The following is an 18,674-nucleotide window of genomic DNA, read 5'->3' as shown; positions in this document are numbered from 1 at the left end:
GAAATGGCACAAAAGCACTCATATTTTAATAGTGGCTGCTGATGATCCCATGTCCTGTTTGTGCAAATATATTCCTATATACATTTAAATCTACTGTATGTATATGGATGCTTTGTCTGCATTTATGTCTACATGCCTCTTATATGTGAATGTGTACTGTTTAAGACCAGCCACACTACAAGCATGTTTATAGCTGAGGGAGTAATCTAGTGGACTGGGAACACTGGCGGTGTAAACAGGCAGGTTACACTCCAGAAATAGTGTGGTCAGAGGAGAGGAGCCTGTGCACACATAGCAACAACCCTGCACATCTTCATTTCATCAACAAATATAGCTGAAAATAAACAATGGGATGAGCTGAAATCAGGAAGAGCAGACTTTATATAAACATAAAGAACTCACCAGAGTTCTTTAGCATTAGAAACAACAGCCTAACGGGAAAGGCAGAAACTCGTGAGAAAGACAACAGAAGAGGCTATTCTCTGGGTCACTCTGTCAAGAGACAGGCATAACGTAGTCACTGAATCAGATCCTGGAGACCCGAGGGAACCTCTTTTTCTAACCTGCAGTGCCTGGCAGGATTTTTCAAGATCCATTCCAGAACATTCTTTCACCTAATGCTGGCTTTGACCTTTTCAAGAAAAGCACTTCATGCTTGTTATAAGCTCCAAGAATTATATCAAGGCCTTTGCTTTGAAAGCTAAACTGAACTAACTGACGAGTGGCAAAGTTAAACAGCGAATGTCCTCCTCAGTACCCTATTTAATGCAGGACATGGGTAAGCGCTCAGTTTTATTTGAATACCTAGCTGAACCCATACATGCGTGTGTAAACACAGGTACATTCTGGGTACAGATGCATACAGTGAAGTACAGCAACTACAATCTAACAACGTAACATGGTTAAAGGGAAGGCAAGGATAGCTGCAAGTGAGTGGCTGGATCAGGGCAAACACCTGCTTTCCGTTTGCTGTTGTTGGCCAATGATCTGGGTCTCACAGATGTTATTCTGCAATTTTTAAATACAAGTTCTAATGTCTTTGAGGAATTTTAGATAGAACATCAGGGCTTGTCGAGGTGATGCTTAGGTAGAGACGGCACCTGCCACCAAGTTCATGTTGAGTGTCTGGGACTCCCACAAGCTGTCCTTGGTCTCCACACCTGCACTACAGCAAGCATTTAGCCAAGTGTAGTATATATACACAAATGCAAATAAAATATTTTTAAAAAATAAAGTAATATATGTAAAGTTAAACTTCAATCTTTTCTCAAGCACAAATCCAATTTTACAGGGTTTGTAAAATACCTCCAAGGTGATTTTCAAGTTTGAGCTGTCAAGCCCATCTCCAGAAATCGACAAAGTAGATAAGGAATCAGGTGAAAATGATGAAATCTGATTTCCATACTGATCTGCAATTATTACAACTTAAAAAAGAACAAAGTTTCAAGTTAAAATCCTTTTAAGATGCATCTTACACATAAAATGTACTTGGAAGCTTTAATTTATTCTCATACACAGGTAATATACATACATAATTATTTCTCATATAACCATTAAACTATATCAAGAACCTGTGCAGGGTTGTTTACAGACTGCTTTAGTGTCTGAGGTACCCCAGTGTTAGTATTATCTGTATTGGTGAGGTGCTAGGGATTGGGCACAGGCTCACACACATGGCAGGCATGCTCTACTAAAGAGTTACAGCCTAACGCCTAAAGGAAACGCTTAATGGTATATATTTTCTAGCTATAAGAAAAAAATAAAAGCTACAGAGGAATCAATTCATACTTTTAATACTGATTATTATTTCCTATAACAAATGCAAGAATTTTAAAATAAACTATCTTATAACACTGAGTCTCAGTGTATGCCACAAAGCATCTTTCAGACCATATATTTTAAAATATTAATTGAAGTCAGCATCATACAAAAAGGGTATACTAACCTACTTCTCCTTGAAGCTCTTGGCCCATCTGCACTGTTTTTCCTCCTTTTAATTCACATTTTAAATGTTTGGGATCATCAGGAAGTGGTCTAAAATTGTTTGGTTAAAAGGCTTTAGTTAACTATTAATTGCAGAAAAAAAGTGAAGAGCAACATATATGTAAGTTGTAAAATTAAATCCAACAGAGCCCTCCAAATCTTTCACTTCTCATAGCTACTGATGCAAGAAAAAGTTACGTTATATTCTTTATATGCATCGCAGGAAGTTATGATAAGGAAATACTGTGGGAAGAGCAAGGAAGAATCACGACGCAGGGAGCAGCAGGGAGTAGGTGTAGGGTTACGGGGCCAGCGGCCCAGGAGCTACTGTGTCAGGACCACAGTCTTCTGCTCCTTTATACTAAGCTCTACGTTTTTCTCTGCGTTGTAAATATTAATTCTGACTGAACTCTCAGTTTCAAAATTCATCCCTAACCAATGTAATTTTTCTTCTAAAACCATACCCTGTGTTTTGCGTTTTTCAGGCCTCTGTTGTTTGATGCATTGTTACAGTTGCTAATGAATCAATAAAGTGCTGGGCTATAATCATGAAAGGATTAATCACTAACAATCATAAACAGTGCTACCACATGTAATTCCAGCACTTGGGAGACTGAGGCAGAAGGATTGTGAGTTTGAAGCCATTCTGGGCTGCATAGTAGGACTCTGCCTCTAACAAAAGTCCAACAATTAACCACTATATACAGTGACGATTGATTGTAAAGGCAATCTGAATCAATCTAAATATTTTATAGAAATTAAGACATTTTTTTTATATCCTCAAAGCAGCTTTTCCCCACAAGAGCACACTGCAGAAAGCTCTCGTGTTGTGTTGGGGTGTGCTGAGTCTGGAAGAATCTGCAAATGTAACAAGTTCACAGACCTTACTGTAAAGGCGCTCTCCAGACACACATGGTCATCCTGGAAAGATACCTGGCAGTAGCGCACATCTTTCACAGATGTTGGTACTTGCACATCAGGAAGGAGACCTTGTACCAAATGTTCTTTGTTCACCTCAGGTGTCCAATTAACCTAGGAGAGAATTCATGCAACAAACACAAAGCTTATAGGTTACTCGGGCCTTCCCATAACCACTTATAGTCTAAAGAGTCTTTTTCTTATTTTTCTTCTTTTTTAATCTTCTGAAACAGGGTTCCAGGTAGATCAGGCTGCCCCCAAACTAATGTTGCTTAGGATGGGCATCAACTCATGGTCCTCCACCTTCCAACTGCGAGGACTACAGGAATGTGCCACCACACCACATCAATTTAGTGAAGAAGCTTAAAGGTAAATTATAATTTACCCCTCCCACAGCCAAAGAAAAAGAGTCTATTTTCTTCTTCTTCTTCTTCTTCTTCTTCTTCTTCTTCTTCTTCTTCTTCTTCTTCTTCTTCTTCTTCTTCTTCTTCTTCTTCTCCTCCTCCTTCTTCTTCTCCTTCTTCTTCTCCTTCTTCTTCTTTTTCCAAGACAGGGAGGGTTTCTCTGTATAGCCCTGGCTGTCCCAGAACTCACTTTGTAGACCAGGCTGGCCTTGAACTCAGAAATCTGCCTGCCTCTGCCTCCTGAGTGCTGGGATTAAAGGTGTGCACCACCACACCCGGCTTATCTTATTTTCTTTTCTTCTTCTTCTTCTTCTTCTTCTTCTTCTTCTTCTTCTTCTTTTTAAAGGTATTTTCTTGAGACTGTCCTGGAACACTCTAGAAACCTGGTTGGCCTTGAAATCAGAGATTCACCTCCTTCTATCTCCCAAGTCCTGGTAAACATCACCAAGCCCAGCTAGAAAGTCACTCTAGGATCAGAAATAATAGTATAGCATGGCTACATGTTTGGATTTGCTGTGGGCATTTCTGAATCTTCATAATAAAAACTTAAAGCCATTAAGGCATGTATTTTTAGAACATTGCTACAAGGCTGTCACTGTCCCTACTACATTTTAAAGTGGAGATTAACTAGACACAAGGGCACTGCCAGGAGTCTGCAGTGAATGATCCCAGGGTGAGGGTTAGTGGAAACACTCTTAGAATGCTCCTTCTTAGAAGAAACAACACTGAAACAACAACAGAAGCCATTGTGCAGTGTTATGCCTACAATCCTAGCAGTTAGGAGATGGAGGCAATGACAGCAACTACAGGCCAGCTTGGCCTACATGTGACGATGACCTCAAAACAAATACAATAAACCACCAGCAGAGGGAGAGTCCGTGAGAAGAAAACAGGCACTTATGCGTGTCATCACTTCTGAGTGGTCTGGGCAGAGGTTCTGAATGTGGTCCCTGTAGCTCCAGCTGAAACTGGAGTACAGACGGTGCCCATAACAGTAGACTCAACTGGAAATGACTGATGCAAGAGGACTGATGCAGTTCAACCATCAGACCTAACTTTGGCCCAGCCCCTCAGCAACACAAAGGGCTGAGCATCTCTTGTTAAGCCAGGGGCTGCACAGGGGCAAGGCAAAGTCATCTCTGTGTACATGGACATTCAGTATATATTTACCATGGCTCATATGCAGGAGGCAGACCCTCTATATAGAGAAGGGGCCTCTCACCTCAGCTGGAAAGGAAATCAGAAACAGGAGCCCCTCCCAAAGACCAAAAGAACAAGGCAGCAGACTTGGCCATCAAGGAGGACCTACAACCAGTGGGGTCTCTCCAGATTGTAGTTACCTTAACTGAACCTAAACTGCTCCAGCCCCCAATGTACACAAAGAAACCAAGAGAACAAAAAGCCAACAACAATATAAAAGATGCCAAAAGGGACACAAACGGTGGGGAGACTTGCTAGCCAAAGACTCCACTCCCTGTCATGATAGAAAGACATGGTCACCAAACTCCACCGAGCTACCCATCTTGAAGCAATCAAAACTCCCGAGTTTCCCAAATATGGATATTATTCCTAGACTGGGGTTGTTCTCCTTCCTGGGGTACCTGACAATGACTTGGCCTTCATGGCCAAAGATAACCTAAATCTGACAACAATTCAGAAAAGTGGGCTTGGCCCTAGGGCTTTTACCTGCCGAGCCATCTTGCCAACCCAAAGATTATTTCTCTTAAGTACTAGATTTTCCACATGTAAATTATCCACATTTCAATCAAGTCCATACACACAGAAAACGTATGTAGCCTAGAATTTAAACTATTGGGCTAGTGCAAAAAAAGGGTACTATTGGAATTTGTTGTCTGCCACTGATGTGCATTTTTAAACAGTGGTCGTCATGCCACACTATCTCAGTGTGATTCTTAGTGTGTGCTATTTTGCAAATGAACCATCAGCTGATATTTCTTTATGTAAAACTACAAAAATGACATTAAACAAAAAGACACATCTGAGTGATTTTATTTTGTTTGTATGTATATATGCATGTATGTATATGTATGTATGTATGTATTTATAGATAGGGTCTCTCTACAAAGTCCTGGGTGATTTTTTTCTATTTATTTATTAATGGATTGATAGATAGGGTTTCTCTACACAGCTCATAGCTCTGGCTATCCTAGAGCTCATTATGTACAACATGCTTGTCTTGAAACTCAATAGATTTGCTTGCTTCTGTCTCCAAGTGCTGATATTAAAGGCCATCACACCTGGCTCGAGTGATTTTCTTATTCAAGATCAAAATAAGTCATCAAGCAGCAGAGAAAACTTGAAACACTGCCAGTCCATCTGGCCAGGAACTAATGAACATATTTGTGCAGCTCTGGCTCAAAAAGTTTTGCTAGGAAAACAGTCTGGAAGACATGGAGCACAATGGAGCCACTTGAGAGCAAGCGTAGAAGCCGACAGACGGGCGGATGGATGCTCCAATGTTACTCCATTCTCAATGGCTGCTCAGCATGTGAAGCACAACTGGAAAGGAAACTCAGAAAGGGAGCCCAGTGAGCGTCCTCAGAAGAAACTGTCCGGCCGACACTGCCTCCTCGCATGCTCTCTATGACTTCACTGATTTTCAATTTGTATTTTATAAGAACACACAAGCTCATTTCTCATGGCAAAAATGTGTTGATTGTAATGGCTCTGATGCTGATTAATAAAAATATGTTTGAGTCTAGTTATGAGGATTTAATTTTTACAATCCAAAACCATAATTTATTTAGCACCAACCTAATAACACTATTTTTCTTTGATAAACAATTATAGGCTATCTACAAAATTTCAATTTTCAAAACATAAACAAGTTAAACAAGTAAATTGTTTACAAGTAAACAATTTGCCTAAAATGCTTACCTTAATTTTTTCTGCTAAGGATGGTGTAATATTGATTTCTCTTTCTCCTTCGTCATACATTTGAAAAATTAGATTGCGTATTACATCACCTGCTACCCAATTAACCTCATCCTGATGTTTGATCTGGATCGCCTTTTGCTCCTCTACACTAAAGATCTGCAGGCAAGCAGCGTGGCTACTGGGAAGTAACTTGATAGTCTTTTCAACAGGCGACACATCTTTACAGCTCTAGAAGAGAGAACATAGAACATACGCTGACTCCATGGCACTGTTTAACAGTTTAGTTCCAACATTAGGGAAGATCATCTTACCACAGTTACACTTGGAGGTTTTATCATTAGAAAGACATTATAAGCCAGATGTGGTGGCACCCACCTGTACGCCCACCACTTGCGAGAGGTAGGCAGGAGGTCAGGAGTTCAAGCCATTCTCAGCTACACAGTAAGTTCAAGGTCAGCCTGGAATATGCAAGAGACCCTGCCTTTAAATCAAACAAACAAAAAAGGTATTATACTTTAATAATGTAATATTTTACACCATCAGGCATAAATAGGGCTGGCTACAGTTGCAAACTAACAAAGATGCCTTCTTTTTTAAAAAGTTCATTTAAAATAATTATAGATTCACAAAATTTAAATTAAGTCACAGATTCAATAGCCATCACTTAGTAAGAATAAAGAAGTAGGAAGCACCCTCTCAAAGGTGAAGGGGAGGGGGAGGGGGTGAAGGACTCTGGGAGGGAGGACCAGAGGGGCAACATTGAAATAATGAATTTTAAAAACAGAATAAAGAAGAAACCATGAACTTTTAATACAATTGGAGACAAGTTGCTACATAGAAGATAGTACTTTTTATTACTAAGCTTTATTGACATTTTATGGTTTTTGGTTTTTTTGTTTGTTTCATTTGTTTTGTTTTGTTTTGTTTTTAGTTAATAGCATACTGGAATAAATGAACAAATGGTAGCCAGAAGAATTTGAGATGCTCTGAAAGCTGAGCTCATCAGCTTACAGGAAAATTTATATTGATTACTAGTACACTACAACTGTACAGATCCATCATTTAAACGTTACTTTTAGGATAGAAAAGTAAACTACTATACCGTTACTTTTTAAATAAACTACAATACCTTTAACAGCACAAATTTATTTATAATAACTTAATTCTACCATAACTTTAAATATTACTTAATATACTTCCTTCCTTCAGTTATCCCAACATAAACCCATTTAGGTGATTTAAAATTTATTTTAAAATTCCTATATTATAAAATATCAAGCAATTTATTTTCAAAGTATCCAGACTTGCAAAGGCTGCTGCCTTTGGGCAAGGCAGAACCAACTGCATAAAAGCAGATGTAACTTGTTGTACTGGCTAGTTGTGTGTCAACTTGACACAGCTGGAGTTATCACAGAGAAAGGAGCTTCAGTTGAGGAAATGCCTCCATGAGATCCAACTGTAAGGCATTTTCTCAATTAGTGATCAAGAGGGAAAGGCCCCTTGTGGGTGGGACCATCTCTGGGCTGGTATCCTGGGTTCTATAAGAGAGCAGGCTGAGCAAGCCAGGGGAAGCAAGCCAGTAAAGAACATCCCTCCATGGCCTCTGCATCAGCTCCTGCTTCCTGACCTGTTTTGAGTTCCAGTCCTGACTTCCTTGGTGATGAACAGCAGTATGGAATTGTAAGCTGAATAAACCCTTTCCTCCCCAACTTGCTTCTTGGTCATGATGTTTGTGCAGGAATAGAAACCCTGACTAAGACAGTTGTCATTTGCTTTAACTGAATCATTCCTGGTCCTCTGATACTGCTGTTTAATTACATAAGGCCCATTTGCCTCAAAGGCCAGATCTTCCCCATACCCACAAAACTATATCATACTTCTTAACAGTTTGCAAAATGCAAACGCACACAAACACACGTTCATTGCTTACATCATCACCTAAAGAAAATGCATCCTAAATGTTTTAATATAATCAAGGGCACACACTGCTTTTGTGGGTCCACCTGAATTCACTTCCCATTACCCACCCTGGTGGCTTACAGTTACTTACTGTCACTCTAGCTTCAAGGGATTCAATGTCTCTGTTCTCACATACACCTACCCCCACATTGACATACACACCCCCAATTTTTAAAAAGGAAAATATAATTAGTAGTAATTATAAACATTGTAAGAGATATAACTGAGTTTACTAGTATGTGATCTAAAATGTTTAAGTAATGTTATACTTCATTGTTTTTAAGAGAACCATAAACATTGCACATTTTAGCATCAAACAACTTTACATGAAATATGCTACAGCTGTTAAAGACCTTAAGGACTTTGTGCAACCCCAATGAAAGCAGTAGCTTACAGGTATCTCAATCCTGGCGGTCAGTGTCTTCTGGTCTTTCTTAATGTTCTGAACTTGAATGGGTGACCCTGTTAGGATGCTAGTTCCAGAACTACTGCAATCCACAGTATAGACTGGTAGGTTTGGAGCACCTAGAAACTAGAAGAAGGGTGGAAAGATCATTAACTATCCATAACTACTCAGTAAATGTTCAAATTCTTGAATAATTTACCACAGCTAACTCTGCTGCCTCTACACTGGAAAGTTCTAAATAAAACTCAAAACACTGGTTTTTTTAATAGAAACAGTGACTTTCTGTGTTACATAAAAATTTATCCTTTTAGAAAAACATTCTTTTCTTTACTTAAAAAGAAAATTACGGGGCTGGTGAGATGGCTCAGTGGGTAAGAGCACCCGACTGCTCTTCCGAAGGTCCAGAGTTCAAATCCCAGCAACCACATGGTGGCTCACAACCATCCGTAATGAGATCTGGCGCCCTCTTCTGGAGTGTCTGAAGACAGCTACAGTGTACTTACATATAATAAATAAATCTTAAAAAAAAAAAAAAAAAAAAAAAAAGAAAATTACAAGGAGCAGGATTTACAAATGTTACAGCCATGTCTTCAGTACTACCCCCACCCCTCTTTTACTTTCTTGAGTTTCTTTTGTGGTAGATCTTACCCTACCTTTCTTTATGCCCTAACTGAAAGTTCTGAAATGAAACATTGTATCTAAAGCTAGGGGCGGGAGATGGGGTGGTGGCTCAGTAGTTGCTAAAACACAACCATGCAGGGGGACCTGCGTTTGAATCCCCAGAGAGAATGTAAGGCTGGTTACAGTGCTGCACCTCTCCATCCCCAGTGCTCCTAAAGCAAGGTAGGAATCAGAGACAAGAGAGTCTCCGGAAGCTCTCCAGCCAGTTACTTTGCCATATGCATTCCAACACATGAAAACACACATGTGAGACGGCAAAGGAAAGAGAAGAGAGAAAATGTTCACCACAAATCTGTCAAACTGTATGGCTGACCATGGTAGGGAAGGCCTTCAATCCCCAAAACAGAGGCTAAGGAAGTAGAAAGAATCATAAATTCAAGCCTTCTTGGGCTACAGGGTGAGTTGAACAATTTTTAAATCCTGTCTCAAAATACAAAACCAAAGAGGGCTGAGGAGAAGGCTTTTTGATAGCACACTTGAGCAAGGCCTTCAGTCCAACTCAGTACAGCAGAGGCTCAAAGAATGAAGGGAAGAACAGAGACAACTGGGAAGAGCCAGTGTCTTTATTGGCTCTGGGATATTGAAAACCTTTTGACAAGGAAATGTCCTAAGAATTTTTCTTTGGAATAAATATTAAGATTGGATTTAAAACAAACAAAACCAGACAAAAAGACACACTTGGATTTATTTCCTTTGGTTTCATTAAATTTTATAACTTACAAAAATTAAAAACAACAATCCAAAAACTTACTACTTAAGGCTTAACTTTAGAGCTGTAAAAATAGTCATTGCCATTTACTAACATAAATATCAAAACAAAATCTGAGTATTAATAACTGTCACAAAAAACTCAACTTACATTGGACAATCACACAATAACCTCACCTTACAGTGGCCAACCACACAACAACCTCACCTTACAGTGGACACTCACACAACAACCTCACCTTACAGTGGCCATCCACACAACAACCTCACCTTACAGTGGACAGTCACACAACAACCTCACCTTACAGTGGACGCTCACACAACAACCTCACCTTACAGTGGCCATCCACACAACAACCTCACCTTACAGTGGACAGTCACACAACAACCTCACCTTACAGTGGACAGTCACACAACAACCTCACCTTACAGTGGACGATCAGCTTTGGTTGTGCTGTTATGTTGTCTGACTCATCCACAACTTCCACCTGAAATGGGAAAGCTGTTCCATTCTCTATAACCAGAACTTCGGAGTCAGGTTTCACTTTTAGTTGATGAGGGGGACCTATTGAGAAATTATGTAATTAAATACATATTTAGTGGTTTAAATAGACGGAAATACTTTTGTATGTAGCAGTTATAGACAATAAAAAATGCAAAACTTAATAAAGCAATACTTAAGTAAGCAATACTATGCTCATTATTCACAACACAAGATTATATACCTCCATTTTATAGGAATGGAAGCATCCACAAACACCAGAAGATATTTAATCAGGAGACTACATAAAGGGCTGGTGAGATGGCTCAGTGGTTAAGAGCACCGACTGCTCTTCCAAAGGTCCTGAGTTCAAATCCCAGCAAGCACATGGTGGCTCACAACCATCCGTAACGAGATCTGATGCCCTCTTCTGGTGCGTCTGAAGACAGCTACAGTGTACTCACATATAATAAATAAATAAATCTTTAAGGAAAAAAAAAAAAAAGCCGGGCATGGTGGCGCACACCTTTAGTCCCAGCACTTGGGAGGCAGAGGCAGGCAGATTTCTGAGTTCAAGGCCAGCCTGGTCTACAAAGTGAGTTCCAGGACAGCCAGGGCTACAAAGAGAAACCCTGTCTCGAAAAACCAAAAAAAAGAAAGAAAGAAAGAAAGAAAGAAAGAAAGAAAGAAAGAAAGAAAGAAAGAAAGAAAGATCCCATCAAGCTTGCCCTATTGCTGGTGTCATGGTACTGTTATGGTGTCCCTGTACCAAGTCACTAAGTTAGTTTCTTTCCCCACCATTTATTTCTTTTCTCTACAGGAGAAAAAGGTGTCTGCATTTCTGTGTGGATGGAAGCACAACTAAAATAAAACAACTTTGACAAATACTAAAAAAAAAAAAAAAAGAAAGAAAGAAAGAAAGAAAGAAAGAAAGAAAGAAAGAAAAAGGAAGGAAGGGAGGGAGGGAGGGAGGGAGGGAGGGAGGGAGGGAGGGAGGGAGGGAGGGAGGGAGGGAAAGACTTACTACAAAGATACACTAAATTTAGGGTCAGTCAGTGGGAAAGTCAAGCCCAAGCCCTGGTTTATGATGAAGTTTCTTGGCTTCTACCACAACACTGTGCTATTTCCTACTTTGCCATTTCTATCCAATAAATCAAAACAGAATAAAAGACCAAAACTGTACCCAGGTAATAAGATTTCTACAAGTCAACTGCACACGGCTGGTTTACTTCTGAAAGTCTACATGTTTATTACTATAAATGAACTTTCTTCCTCACTAGTGCCAATCTTCACTTCTTTATCAATGTGCTTGGGTAAAATGTCTAAGAACTTCAATTTGTAAATGCAAATAAGCTAGTGTTCCCTTCTGCTAAAATCCAGTTTAATCTGGATTTCATCATTCACGCACAAGTATCAGAGTCAAGGTGTCTAATCCTCATAGCTAAAACTTGTGTGCCAACGGTTCCTTGTCTGTCTAGGATCAAGTGTAAAACCCTCATTGCACATACATAACCTTAAGTGGTTCACAAATCCGGGCAGACCTCCCCTTGCACGGGGTGGTGCTAACGAAGGCTCATGTGCAACTAGTACTGTGTTCTCTATTGGACAACGGTACAGGAAGACTGCCCATGTAAACTCATTCAACTGCTCCAACCCTATGAAAGCAGGTGAATATTCTACTTATTATTTGAAACAGCAGCCATAAACAAAGTTTACCTGTACTGAAACTCAAATGGCCTGATTCAAAAGTATTCTTTTTAGATCCTTACAACAGACTATCTCTTAAATTAAGCAGCAATTCTATACTATGAAACTTTAATACAGTTTCATTTTCCCAAGATACATGCTCATCACATATGGACCTAAAATTCTTAAAATATGAAAGGTTTATCAATAAAAGGCTGATATAGCAGACCCAGTTTTAACCTAAGTCTAATAAGCCTGGCTCTAGATAATGATTCCTATTACATAGTCGGTACTTTAAAATTTCCCTCAAGACTGAGTTACATTTCACAACTTAAATGTATTTTTAAGATTTACCCTCAGGCTTGGGTGTACCTCTACTGAGAGAGTACCTGCGTTCAACCCCAGCACCACATAAACCAGGCATGGTGGGACACGCCCAAAATCCATCACTTGAGGCATGAGGATGGTGAGCTCAAGACTCTCCTTGGCTACCTAAGGAGTCTCTAAGGCTAGCCTGGTCTATACTGTTTCAACCTTTCTTTCTTTTCTAAGAGATAGAAGTTTAGAGCTGTTACCAGTCTTACTCAAACATTAAACTAGTATAAATAGTATCAGTATGTTTCTATGATGATACCATTTTTTTTTCATTTTTGTTTTTGCTTTTTGATAGAATCTCATTATTACAGCCCAGGGTAATATCAAAATTGCAGTCCTTCAGGGCTAGGGAGATGGTTTAGCAGTCAAGAGTATCTATAGCCGTTCCTGGGGGATCTGCCATCCCTGAATGCCACAGGCATTGTATTCACGAGCACAGGCCACCCCATATACATAGTTAAATTGTAGTCTTTTCTGCCTCAACACCCTACATTCTGGTCAGTCACCACAACTGCAATCTAAGAATACTTTAAAAAAAAAAACTATTCCAAATACTTCTTAAAATAATATTACCAGGTAGCAATCTAATCTTCAAAATCTGTGAGTCTTCTTTTAAACCAGGAAGAATTACCTTCAGATTAAAATTCTGTTGGAAAAAAAAAAGACAGGAAAAATTAAACCTAAGATTTAAATAAGTAGCTTAACATTTCAATTCTGACTTATGCTTAGTTTTTAGTTTCCTTATCATTAAATAAACTTACTCATAATTTTACTCAGAAAAAATATTATGAATATATCAGTCCCAGAGGGGGAAAAACTTTTCTCATCTCAAAAATGGTGATCCCCAGGTAGTTATCAGAACAAGGCGGTATTTCCAAACATGTAAAAGAAGGGGTAGAAAGATCACTCAGTGGTAAAGAGAACTTGCTGCTCTTGCAGGGAACCCAAGTCCAGTTCCCAGAACCCACACGTTTGCAACAATCAGCCATAATTCCAGTTCAAGGGAATCCAATTGCTCTTCTCGACTCCACAGGCATCAGGCACCATGTGGTGCACACACATATATGCAGGTAAAGGTCGTAGATGTAACACAAATAACTGAAAATTCTTCTGAAGTGAAACAATAAACGAGTGGGAAAGAAAATGCAGTGCAGTCTGCAGTAACTACAGAGATCGGAGAAAAAGACCCACTTAAAAGATGGGCAAGAAACTGTACACAACTTTCAAAACAAGAAATAAAATTGGCTAAGAATTCTTAGAAAATGTGGAGCATCTCTAGCGATTAAGGATACAAATCATAACAACTTTGAGGTTTCATCTTATCCCATTCAGAGCAGCAAGGATCAATGGAACAACCGACAACAGCAAATGATGGAAGGGATGTGGAGAAAGGGAACCTGTATTCACTGTTGGGATTGCAAGTTAGTCCACCTACCCTGGAAATCAGTGTAGAGAACCCTCAAAACACTGAAAGTAAATCTTGACAGAGGAATACCACTTCTTGTCATATGCCCAAAGGACTCAATACTATATACTCTACAAATACGTACTTACCTATATTCATTGGTGTTCTATTTACAATAGCTAGCAAATACAAACAGCCCAAATGTCCTTCAATTGATGAATGGATAAGGGTCATACATATACACTACGGAACACTATTCAGATGTAAAGAAAAATGAAATCATGAACTCTGTAGGTAAATGAATAGAATTTAAAAGATTATATTGAGTATGGTAACCCAGGCCTAGAAAGACAAAAACCTTGCTTTCTCTCATAGCTCCAAATCTTTAGATGTGAGTACATAGCTAATAACTGCAAGAAACCAGTAAAATAGGAAGATATCATGGAGAGCAGGCAGTAGAAGGGAATAACAGGCTACAGGTGATTTGAAGTGAGAAAATAGTGAGGGAACTATATATAAAGAGGGTCAATAAAAAAGGTCCTACCCAGCTCTGATGCCTATGATCCACAATGATCATCATGGCACAGTGACCTTAGCCGTGTAATAGTGGGTAACAAACAGCTTTCTAATTGGACTTAAAGGCTTACTCAGCAAGAGGGAAATTATGCCTAGTATTGGAACCCCAGACAACCATTCAAGGGCTAGTAAGGTCGCGGATCTTGGAGAACCCACAATCACTATATTACTTAACCAGCATAATTCATGATACTCTAAATATGCATCCTTATACCACAGCCTTTATCAGACATATTTCTTTGCATTAGAGAGAGACCATTACAGAAAACCACAACCAATCAAAATGCACGAACAAGTGATCCTGTGGTTCCTAGCCCCAACAAATATATTAATTATATAAGTCTTGCACCCAAGCCTCAGAGAACATCAAGGAAGATGGGGCATAAAGATTCTAAGACTCAGAGAAACAGGAAGTCTGCTGTGAGATTGCATCTCCTAGAAATGTCAGAGAAGCTATACTCACTAAGTCTCAATCTACATGGCTGCCTAAATAAGACCTGAATAAGAATGACAACAGACATGCTGACAGGGAAGGGGAAATCTTATAGGACACAATCTTAGACCAAGAGGCAACCAAGGAAATCTGAGCGCAGGAAAAATAGTCTTCCCCAGGGAAGAACACACACACACTTGAAGAAAAAGAGGCTGAGAATTTAAGAGAGAGCAAGAGAATTTGAGGGTGGATATATGGTTCAGCCTGGAGGGAAGGAAAGGACGGGGAAAATGTTATGATTACATCTTGATTTTTTAAAAGAAATTAAACAAAATATTAAAAACTAAATCTAAAAAAACCTTCTAAATGGAATGTAAAATTCTGGACCTGAACCAAAAGGTAACAGTAACGAGAGACATGTGAATAAAGTCTAGTTTTCTTACTTGTACTGTCTCAATGTTTACTAGTGTGTATTAGCATATGAGATTCTGAGACATTAACACAGAAACTCTGAAAGCTCGTGCTATCTCTGACCTCTCCTATAAATTTAAAGTCATTTCAAAGTAAGTTTTTGAAAATCTAGATAGAAATCATTTTAAAGTCTATCTAACATTTAGAATTTGACACAAATCTGAGATTATTTAAATGAAGTCTCAATTTGGAAGGATATATAAACCTGATGTTTAGTGTCATTTGATAATATGAAGCAGTGTGTAGGTTAAGTAATGCTTATTAAAACGTTTTCTGCTACATCTCTTTAGATGATTAAGAGCACTGACTGCCATTCTAGAGGACCAGAGCCCACACTGCACCTCACAACTGTTAACTCCTGCTCCAAAGCATCCAGTGTCCACTTCTGGCCTCTTCAGGCACCTGAACGGCCATGGTAGGCACAGGTGTATACACAGGCAAAAAACTCAGCACACAAAATAATAAAATAAAAATATTTCCAACTACAGGTCTTTTGAATTTTAAAAAAATCTGTGTAAACAAAGCTATTTGGGAAATGAAGCGAGTCTAAACAGGAAATTCATCTATTTTTCACCTTAAGTACTAAACCTTCAGGTAACTTTGTATTTCAGATACGTTCATTTTGACTGCCATCTATCAAATGAGGTCAAAGGTAGAATGTTCTACCTGTGGTATATGTCAACACTGCAAACATTTCAGATCAGGGCTGCTCTGCCAGAAATATCTGAAGAACCTTACAAGTTTCTCCTCTTTATGTTGGGCTATGCTGGGAGGATAAACCTAGGGCCTTCCAAGCACTCTAACACAGACCCAGGAACCAGCAAGCTCTATTTTAAACACAATATTGACAGAAAAATATCTGTGTCTTTCTTAACTATATATCAGTTAACAAATATTTCCTTTACCTAATTATCAAACATGTTAAGATAGATAGTCTGTAGTGACAATTTTGGAATTTTGGTTTCTTTAAAAAACAATATAAGAATGTATTTTCGTTCTAATCCCAGGTGTGGGATACAGGGCTGCTTTAGATATGGGCAGTAGCTGACTATGATTTGCCTCATGCTCTAGCCGAGGCATGGTTTTGACAGCCACAGATACTTTCTGTGATTGTGTGACATTTGGAATACTGGGAACTTTGCAGAGGGTACATAAATGCAAGCTCAACCCCCTCTCCAGCTGTGGCCAGTGATCATTCAGGGGTCAGTTGTGGTTTGTTAGTCAAACTCAAAGAAGAAACAAAGGGGAAGTAATTAGATTTGGGGATCTCTTTCTCTCCTCTACCTTCTTCCTCTCCTATCTGGTGATTGGGGGTGAAACAAAGCTGGGGGCAATAAAGAGTGGGAAGGAGAAGAACTCACTAAGTAGCAAAGACCAGCCATAATAGTCAGCTAACGCTTACTGATTTATAGTTGTGGTTTCTATTCTAAAAAAATAAACCAAGAGGCAGGGGAGTGGAACACTACCATAGGAAAGCTAAATAAATGGTTCCAAATGAAGATTAAGACAGCCAAAAAGCATTTAACTCAAAGATGTTGAAATGACTTCAGTAATAAAATGACAATATTTCATAGAGATGTAACTGCTGAGTCAGATAACACAGCACTGACAAATTTCCAACATCTTAGAATAATATTATTATAATTTTGGTTACCAAAAACAACAAACAAACAAACAAAAGAAAACCCAGATCACTTCACATTAAATTTCCTTTTTACCATAAGAGAGGCTAAATAACAAATACTGTAAAATTGATTTATAATGCTTACCTTGCCCTGGCAAGAGTTAACTGGACCTTTAGCTACGACACCTTGAATTACACAATTCGGGCCTTTGGTTATTCCTTCATACTGTAAAGACAGACCACTAGGGAAAAAAAAAAAGATTATTTTTAAATTCCCTTGCACCATCTATAAAATTTGCATATGTGCAACGGGCATGTTTAATTCATGTTTCTAATAAAAAATTTAATTTGATTTGATTTGATGTAAATAAGTAGAAATAAAGAAGAAAATTCCTAAGAAAATTATCCCTTGAGTCAGGGATTCCCGTATATAGCCAACTTTGCCTCAAACTCATAATCCTCCCACCTCAGCCTCCTCAGAACTAGAATTACAGATGTGTGCTATTCTACTTAGCTCTAAAAATTTCTATTATAGAAATTTTTATAGAAAAAATAAATTAAAAAAATGTTATAGAAAAAACATTGTAAGTGGTACTGATAAGGTAAATGCTGGAAATAATACCACATACTGTCATACACTTACTGTCAAGACATAAGGAATGAGGTGAGACAAGCTATACTATCAACTTAAAACATGACATAATAGCATGCTTGCCATTGTGCAACCATTCCTACAAGTGAAACCCAAGTCCTTGCCTAACCGGTCTGAACCAACAGGGCTAAGTGCTAATTATTCTTTGCGTTAATGTAACGGATTCTCCCTAGCACTAGTGTTGTAGAATTGACTTTTCTGTTATGCATCTAGTACCATGACAGTATTATTAAAACAAACAAAGAAAAAAACCAACGGAAAGAAAAAGAGGAGTGAAAGAGAACATATAAGCAAAAAGTATACCCTAGTCCAGAACAGCCCCCTAACAACCAGCCCTGGGGTCTACCTCAGCTCCCTTTCATTAGGCTTGTCCATAAGAGTGTGACCATGTACGAATACCAATATGCAACCCTCACTGCTGATACCGTAAGAAAGAACACAAAGGAAGACCACAACACATGCCTAGGAGAAGAAGCACTCAAGCACACCAGGTTCACATGGTGGACGCAGGTTATCCCCATCCTTTCTATGGATCACTTCAAATCTTGACTCAAGTAAGACTGTAGGTGATCTCTGCAACCTCGTGGGGGTTGTGGAGATAAACTCGGTGCAGGAAAAAGTGCAACTCCTCGAAGAGTCCTGACCCACTGTACACAGTGTAAGATCTGCTATGGCTCCCAGAACACCAGTAAGAAAACACAAAGGCCCCCAGGTGGTGGCTGGTTCCTGTCTTCAGAGGAATCTCCGTGGGGACTGGACCTCCCTACCAGCTATGGACAGGCAGGTGAATCCGGTCCAGCTAAACAACCAGGTTGCACCCTGATTTGCCCTTGAATACATAAACATACCCTAACTGGCTAAAAAGCTATAGAAGCTTACGTAATAAACAATAAACTTCTATCTGACTTCTGAACTGGTCTCTATAGTCTGAATCCCCTGCATCGTCGTCTCTACTTTCCCCTCACTTCCTGGTCCCTGTCCCCACACTACCTCATAGACAGAATGACATCAGGG

The 18,674-nt window shown here is 39.1% G+C and overlaps 1 protein-coding gene across 1 annotated transcript in view; it reads right to left on the bottom strand.

Annotated features, from left to right (window-relative positions):
• The window catches only part of Smchd1 (structural maintenance of chromosomes flexible hinge domain containing 1), a 122,251-nt gene that overhangs the window by 41,523 nt on the left and 62,054 nt on the right, over positions 1–18,674 (bottom strand). Inside the window, exons 21-28 of the mRNA XM_085833192.1 lie at positions 17,154–17,250; positions 13,073–13,145; positions 10,383–10,522; positions 8,557–8,694; positions 6,204–6,431; positions 2,867–3,015; positions 1,946–2,034; positions 1,306–1,424 (exon numbers count right to left, since the gene is read on the bottom strand). Coding sequence (XP_085689318.1) covers positions 1,306–1,424; positions 1,946–2,034; positions 2,867–3,015; positions 6,204–6,431; positions 8,557–8,694; positions 10,383–10,522; positions 13,073–13,145; positions 17,154–17,250 — 1,033 coding nt within the window. The remainder of the gene's footprint in view (positions 1–1,305; positions 1,425–1,945; positions 2,035–2,866; positions 3,016–6,203; positions 6,432–8,556; positions 8,695–10,382; positions 10,523–13,072; positions 13,146–17,153; positions 17,251–18,674) is intronic.

The sequence above is a fragment of the Mus caroli genome, unplaced genomic scaffold, assembly GCF_978045245.1.
Source record: "Mus caroli unplaced genomic scaffold, Mus_caroli_1 scaffold_18, whole genome shotgun sequence".
Lineage (NCBI taxonomy): Eukaryota > Metazoa > Chordata > Mammalia > Rodentia > Muridae > Mus > Mus caroli.
The sequence above is the reverse complement of the archived record's forward strand: the minus strand, read 5'-3'. Positions and strand labels throughout refer to the sequence as shown.